General features: G+C 40.3%; 1 protein-coding gene across 1 annotated transcript; it reads right to left on the bottom strand.

The window, feature by feature from the left end:
- Window positions 1-3,965: 3,965 nt before the first annotated feature.
- Window positions 3,966-6,768, bottom strand: LOC307159901 (galectin-6-like; the record flags this gene model as incomplete). The annotated part of the gene is made up of 10 exons (XM_079873599.1): window positions 6,654-6,768; window positions 6,419-6,507; window positions 6,133-6,331; window positions 5,921-6,034; window positions 5,318-5,503; window positions 5,030-5,118; window positions 4,744-4,942; window positions 4,538-4,651; window positions 4,298-4,414; window positions 3,966-4,058 (listed from the first exon to the last, which is right to left on the bottom strand). Exons 1-10 carry the CDS (start codon window positions 6,708-6,710, stop codon window positions 3,966-3,968), a joined length of 1,257 nt encoding a protein of 418 aa, XP_079729725.1. The 5' UTR covers window positions 6,711-6,768.
- Between the last annotated feature and the right edge of the window lie 650 nt (window positions 6,769-7,418).

The following is a 7,418-nucleotide window of genomic DNA, read 5'->3' as shown; positions in this document are numbered from 1 at the left end:
TTACCGGTCAGCATTAATAGGAACAACTCCCTGCAAGTACAAGGCCATTCCTTCTCTCAGTCCTCCTGAAATTGGCCCCACATAAGGAAGGCTCTGCAGTAAGAACAAGAAAATAGGCATTATCCGATATTGACTAGATTCTTCTGGCAGGTTTTTAAACTCACTGAAATGGGACATTTAGAATTTCATTGTTTAAAAAGTGATCATCATAATCCTGAAACTATGGTGAGACAATTTCTCTTGAGTAAAGCAGTTCTCATGCACTGTTGTTTCATTAAGTGCTTGCACTTTGTTGTGCATTCAGAAGTCACTGGAATGGAACGGTCACTCACAGGGTTTTGGACTGGCTGCAAGATCTCTGACTGTACGGTGGAACGTCCCCCACGTGAGCTGCCCAAACTGATGATTTTTGTTGTAACTTCTGTAGGAAATGAAGATGTGCTCCAGTTCTAATGAGGGAACAGAGAGAGTGTATTTAGAAAGCTCTTTACTTTTCACGTCATTCTCACTGGATTCTGACAAAGTTTCAGTAATGCTGCAATATTTCCACAGCTGTAGGAAATGTAACTTACCTTTATGAAGCCAAAAAGGTTCACGGAAACATCTCCATTGATATTTAATGCTGACACTTTTTCCAGTGGTATACGGTGCTTGAATGTGTACTGCTCCTTGCCATTCACGTATATCTGTTGATCCAAAACAACACAACCTGTGTGAGGACAAGTTCCTAGATTTCTTTTAGGGGTGCGCAATGAGTTTTGTGTTTCAAAGCACAGACCTGATATCCTTCGGATTTGATGACAGTGAACATCTCAAAAGCTTCTCCCTTTTTAAAGGGGTTGTCAGTGACACTTTCTGCACTTTCCCATCCTCCGTTCCTGAAGCTGTTCATGGCCACATTCTGGTCCAATTGAGGGTTGAAGTGGAAAGCAATGTCATCAGTGTCAGACTGCCCGGTCTTGAAATTGATTCCAAACCTGCATTGAAGTTGAGAAATGTTGAATTAATCAAATCCAGATAATGACTCATCTCTCTACCTCAGGGGTTCTCAACTCTGGCTCTCGAGATCCACTTTCCTGCAGAGTATAGCTCCAATATTAAACAAACACACCTGAACAAGTTAATCCCAATCTTCAGGACTACTGGAAAGTTACAGGCAGGTCGGTTTGATCAAGGTTGGAAGAAACTCCTCAAGTAAGTAGACCTCATTATCTAACCCTAAGTCGGTGCATATCTGAGGATGTGGTCTATCCCTGACTGAACTCTAGTATTGCATTCATTTTATATTTTGTTGCATACCCGAGGCCAAATAAATAATTGCTTACCGGTCAGCATTAATAGGAACAACTCCCTGCAAGTACAAGGCCATTCCTTCTCTCAGTCCTCCTGAAATTGGCCCCACATAAGGAAGGCTCTGCAGTAAGAACAAGAAAATAGGCATTATCCTATATTGACTAGATTCTTCTGGCAGGTTTTTAAACTCACTGAAATGGGACATTTAGAATTTCATTGTTTAAAAAGTGATCATCATAATCCTGAAACTATGGTGAGACAATTTCTCTTGAGTGAAGCAGTTCTCATGCACTGTTGTTTCATTAAGTGCTTGCACTTTGTTGTGCATTCAGAAGTCACTGGAATGGAACGGTCACTCACAGGGTTTTGGACTGGCTGCAAGATCTCTGACTGTACGGTGGAACGTCCCGCACGTGAGCTGCCCAAACTGATGATTTTTGTTGTAACTTCTGTAGGAAATGAAGATGTGCTCCAGTTCTAATGAGGGAACAGAGAGAGTGTATTTAGAAAGTTCTTTACTTTTCTCGTCATTCTCACTGGATTCTGACAAAGTTTCAGTAATGCTGCAATATTTCCACAGCTGCAGGAAATGTAACTTACTTGTATGAAGCCAAAAAGGTTCACGGAAACATCTCCTTTGATATTTAATGCTGACACTTTTTCCAGCGGTATACGGTGCTTGAATGTGTACTGCTCCTTGCCATTCACGTATATCTGATGAGCCAAAACAACACAACCTGTGTGAGGACAAGTTCCTAGATTTCTTTTAGGGGTGCGCAATGAGTTTTGTGTTTCAAAGCACATACCTGATATCCTTCGGATTTGATGACAGTGAACATCTCAAAAGCTTCTCCCTTTTTAAAGGGATTGTCAGAGACACTTTCCTCACTTCCCCATCCTCCGTTCCTGAAGCTGTTCATGGCCACATTCTGGTCCAATCGAGGGTTGAAGTGGAAAGCAATGTCATCAGTGTCAGATGGCCCGGTCTTGAAATTGATTTCAAACCTGCATGGAAGTTGAGAAATGTTGAATTAACCAAATCCAGATAATGACTCATCTCTCTACCTCAGGGGTTCTCAACTCTGGCTCTCGAGATCCACTTTCCTGCAGAGTATAGCTCCAACCCTAAACAAACACACCTGAACAAGTTAATCCCAATCTTCAAGACTACTGGAAAGTTACAGGCAGGTCGGTTTGATCAAGGTTGGAGGAAACTCCTCAAGGAAGTAGACCTCATTACCTAACCCTAAGTCGGTGCATATCTGAGGATGTGTGTCTATCCCTGACCGAACTCTAGTATTGCATTAATTTTATATTTTGTTGCATACCCGAGGCCAAATAAATAATTGCTTACCGGTCAGCATTAATAGGAACAACTCCCTGCAAGTACAAGGCCATTCCTTCTCTCAGTCCTCCTGAAATTGGCCCCACATAAGGAAGGCTCTGCAGTAAGAACAAGAAAATAGGCATTATCCTATATTGACTAGATTCTTCTGGCAGGTTTTTAAACTCACTGAAATGGGACATTTAGAATTTCATTGTTTAAAAAGTGATCATCATAATCCTGAAACTATGGTGAGACAATTTCTCTCGAGTGAAGCAGTTCTCATGCACTGTTGTTTCATTAAGTGCTTGCACTTTGTTGTGCATTCAGAAGTCACTGGAATGGAACGGTCACTCACAGGGTTTTGGACTGGCTGCAAGATCTCTGACTGTACGGTGGAACGTCCCCCACGTGAGCTGCCCAAACTGATGATTTTTGTTGTAACTTCTGTAGGAAATGAAGATGTGCTCCAGTTCTAATGAGGGAACAGAGAGAGTGTATTTAGAAAGCTCTTTACTTTTCACGTCATTCTCACTGGATTCTGACAAAGTTTCAGTAATGCTGCAATATTTCCACAGCTGCAGGAAATGTAACTTACTTGTATGAAGCCAAAAAGGTTCACGGAAACATCTCCTTTGATATTTAATGCTGACACTTTTTCCAGCGGTATACGGTGCTTGAATGTGTACTGCTCCTTGCCATTCACGTATATCTGATGAGCCAAAACAACACAACCTGTGTGAGGACAAGTTCCTAGATTTCTTTTAGGGGTGCGCAATGAGTTTTGTGTTTCAAAGCACATACCTGATATCCTTCGGATTTGATGACAGTGAACATCTCAAAAGCTTCTCCCTTTTTAAAGGGATTGTCAGAGACACTTTCCTCACTTCCCCATCCTCCGTTCCTGAAGCTGTTCATGGCCACATTCTGGTCCAATCGAGGGTTGAAGTGGAAAGCAATGTCATCAGTGTCAGATGGCCCGGTCTTGAAATTGATTTCAAACCTGCATGGAAGTTGAGAAATGTTGAATTAACCAAATCCAGATAATGACTCATCTCTCTACCTCAGGGGTTCTCAACTCTGGCTCTCGAGATCCACTTTCCTGCAGAGTATAGCTCCAACCCTAAACAAACACACCTGAACAAGTTAATCCCAATCTTCAAGACTACTGGAAAGTTACAGGCAGGTCGGTTTGATCAAGGTTGGAGGAAACTCCTCAAGGAAGTAGACCTCATTACCTAACCCTAAGTTGGTGCATATCTGAGGATGTGTGTCTATCCCTGACCGAACTCTAGTATTGCATTAATTTTATATTTTGTTGCATACCCGAGGCCAAATAAATAATTGCTTACCGGTCAGCATTAATAGGAACAACTCCCTGCAAGTACAAGGCCATTCCTTCTCTCAGTCCTCCTGAAATTGGCCCCACATAAGGAAGGCTCTGCAGTAAGAACAAGAAAATAGGCATTATCCTATATTGACTAGATTCTTCTGGCAGGTTTTTAAACTCACTGAAATGGGACATTTAGAATTTCATTGTTTAAAAAGTGATCATCATAATCCTGAAACTATGGTGAGACAATTTCTCTCGAGTGAAGCAGTTCTCATGCACTGTTGTTTCATTAAGTGCTTGCACTTTGTTGTGCATTCAGAAGTCACTGGAATGGAACGGTCACTCACAGGGTTTTGGACTGGCTGCAAGATCTCTGACTGTACGGTGGAACGTCCCCCACGTGAGCTGCCCAAACTGATGATTTTTGTTGTAACTTCTGTAGGAAATGAAGATGTGCTCCAGTTCTAATGAGGGAACAGAGAGAGTGTATTTAGAAAGCTCTTTACTTTTCACGTCATTCTCACTGGATTCTGACAAAGTTTCAGTAATGCTGCAATATTTCCACAGCTGCAGGAAATGTAACTTACTTGTATGAAGCCAAAAAGGTTCACGGAAACATCTCCATTGATATTTAATGCTGACACTTTTTCCAGCGGTATACGGTGCTTGAATGTGTACTGCTCCTTGCCATTCACGTATATCTGATGATCCAAAACAACACAACCTGTGTGAGGACAAGTTCCTAGATTTCTTTTAGGGGTGCGCAATGAGTTTTGTGTTTCAAAGCACAGACCTGATATCCTTCGGATTTGATGACAGTGAACATCTCAAAAGCTTCTCCCTTTTTAAAGGGATTGTCAGAGACACTTTCTGCACTTTCCCATCCTCCGTTCCTGAAGCTGTTCATGGCCACATTCTGGTCCAATCGAGGGTTGAAGTGGAAAGCAATGTCATCAGTTTCAGACTGCCCGGTCTTGAAATTGATTCCAAACCTGCATTGGAGTTGAAGCATTAAAGCAACTGATTCCAAATAATAGTGATTGGTTTTGTCCAAATTATCCAGCAAAACGATTCTTTACCAGTCAGCATTAGTGTGAACAACTCCCTGCAAGTAGAAGGTCATTCCTTCTCTCAGTCCTCCTGAAATTGGACCCACATAAGGAAGGATCTGCAGTAAGAACAAGAAAATATCCTATATTGACTAGAATCTAATGGCAGGTTTTGAACTTTTAAAGAGGCATCAAAAATAACGAAACTGCAATGTAAAAGTTTGTCTTGGGAGATTAACAATTTTTATTCACTGATGTCTCTTTTAGTGCTTGCACTTTATTGTGTTACTGAGTTCCTGTAAAGTTTCTGCTACTCACAGGATTTTGGACTGGGTTGCTCAATGAATGTTCAGTCGTTGTTTGTAAAGATGACTGATTGTATTTGGTGCCCATCAAAGCCCAGCTTTCATTTAGCACAGATGATTGTTCATCAAAAGTCATAGTCCCATCCTGCAAGTTGATCAAACTTCCACCCTGCCGAAATATGGAGGATCCAGCCCAGCTCTATAAAAGCAAGATTGTAAGAGTTGAATAACACAAACATTTGTATCATGTCTACTTGATATTATTATTATTTTTATTTTTTTTATTATTTTTTTTTTTCACACACTTTAAAAACCATTGCTTTCTCTTATTCAAGTGGTCCTACAGTGACATGAATTTTTGAAAAAATATTACAGGTTCTCTTCCAATTGTAGTTATAGAGTGCTCTTGCATATTGTAAATCAATTTATAATCATTTTTTGATTGAGTATCGCATACTGCAGAATTGCTGCAACAGTCACGTACATGAGGACACAATCAGCATACTGAAGCATTTATCTGTCTTCGGTATTATAGCCTAATGCCAAAATAACAGGAAAGCCTGTGCTTGAGTAATGACAACTAAATTCTGTGAAAAGAGGAGGATCACTCACTCACCTCAGTGAACACCACGTTGGTTAAAGAAACCTCTCCTGCAACACTCAGAGCGATGACGCGTTCCAGAGATATACGATGCTGAAATCGGCCAACTTCACATCCACTCAAATACACCTTCAGATTGAAAATGACTATGTTCAGATTTCTTATCCTATTTCTTTTAGCCTTTGCACAGTGTACCCATTGAATAAATTCAAAACATTAAAACAAACCTGATAATTTTCAGAATTTACGGCAATGACCAGATCAAAGCTGCTCCCCTGCTTTAAAGGTAATTCCAGTTTCTCCTCTTTTCCCCAAGATCCATTTTGCTGGCTGTTTAGAACTATGCAGTTGCTGCTAAACTGGGGTCTGATTTGAAAGGCAATGTCATCTCCTTCAGACTTCCCACACTTCAGATTCACCTCAAAGCTGCAATGATTATAAACAATGTGAAGTGAACTAGTTACTCAAACAAAATTTCATTTCTTTTCTCTAGTCTTTAAAAGAAAGGTTCACCTATCAGATCCAGAGGGAACAGTTCCCTGAATGAAGATGGCTTTCCCAGCTTTCAGTCCTCCAGAGATAGGACTCTCGTAGGGGACGCTCTGCATAGTAAAAAAGTATTCTGTATGTTATGGTAAAGTTCACAATGTGCAACTGACTCAAATATACTCTGAAAATGCACAAAAGAAAACAATGTAGAAAGGTTAGTATAAGTCAGGAGTGCATGAAAATCTGAGGGATCACTCACAAAGCCGGAGAAAGTCTGGAAGCTTGACTGGAACGTTGACTGAAACTCAAAGCTCATGTTGTCGGCCACTCAGGAAGATAAGCTGATGCACTGCTGGATCTTCTCGATTTGGGGTGAGTGTTGGTGGTGGTCTTGGGTTTTATACTCTCTGTGGGTGGGAGTGTTTCAGTCTTCAGGGCACTTTTAGCCACAAGGCATTTCAGAATTGCATAATGGGTTCATTTCAGCTTAGCAACAATTTCAAGCTGATGGATAGGATTATTTGCGTTTTTGCAACAGTTTTGCCCAAAGCCACATTGTGCATCAGCATTCAAAGATCTCTGCATGAAATGATAATTCGCCTGCTGTCAGAGTTTTAGTTACAAGCAGTTCTTAGATTACTTACAAATTGTAGTCCATTACTGAAAACAAATTACATGATAAAAATCTATTACATTACACATTTTAGGTAATATAACCTGACTACTTTTATTACTTTTAGATTACTTTTGACCTAACTTGTTTCTGTATTAACTTGAATAATATCTAAAATAACTGAAAAAAAATAAAAAATAAATAAGTGCATTATACAATACATTATGTCAGGATTTCTCAAACTAGTGTTTGGGTCCCCTGAATTGCATTACATTATGTCAGGATTTCTCAAACTAGTGTTTGGGTCCCCTGAATTGCACAAAACTGAAAGGCTTTCTGAACATACAGTGAGGAAAATAAGTATTTGAACACCCTGCTATTTTGCAAGTTCTCCCACTTAGAAATCATGGA

The sequence above is a fragment of the Squalius cephalus genome (assembly GCF_949319135.1).
Source record: "Squalius cephalus genome assembly, chromosome: 6".
Taxonomy (NCBI): Eukaryota; Metazoa; Chordata; class Actinopteri; order Cypriniformes; family Leuciscidae; genus Squalius; species Squalius cephalus.
This window is presented reverse-complemented; position numbering and strand designations above follow the sequence as displayed.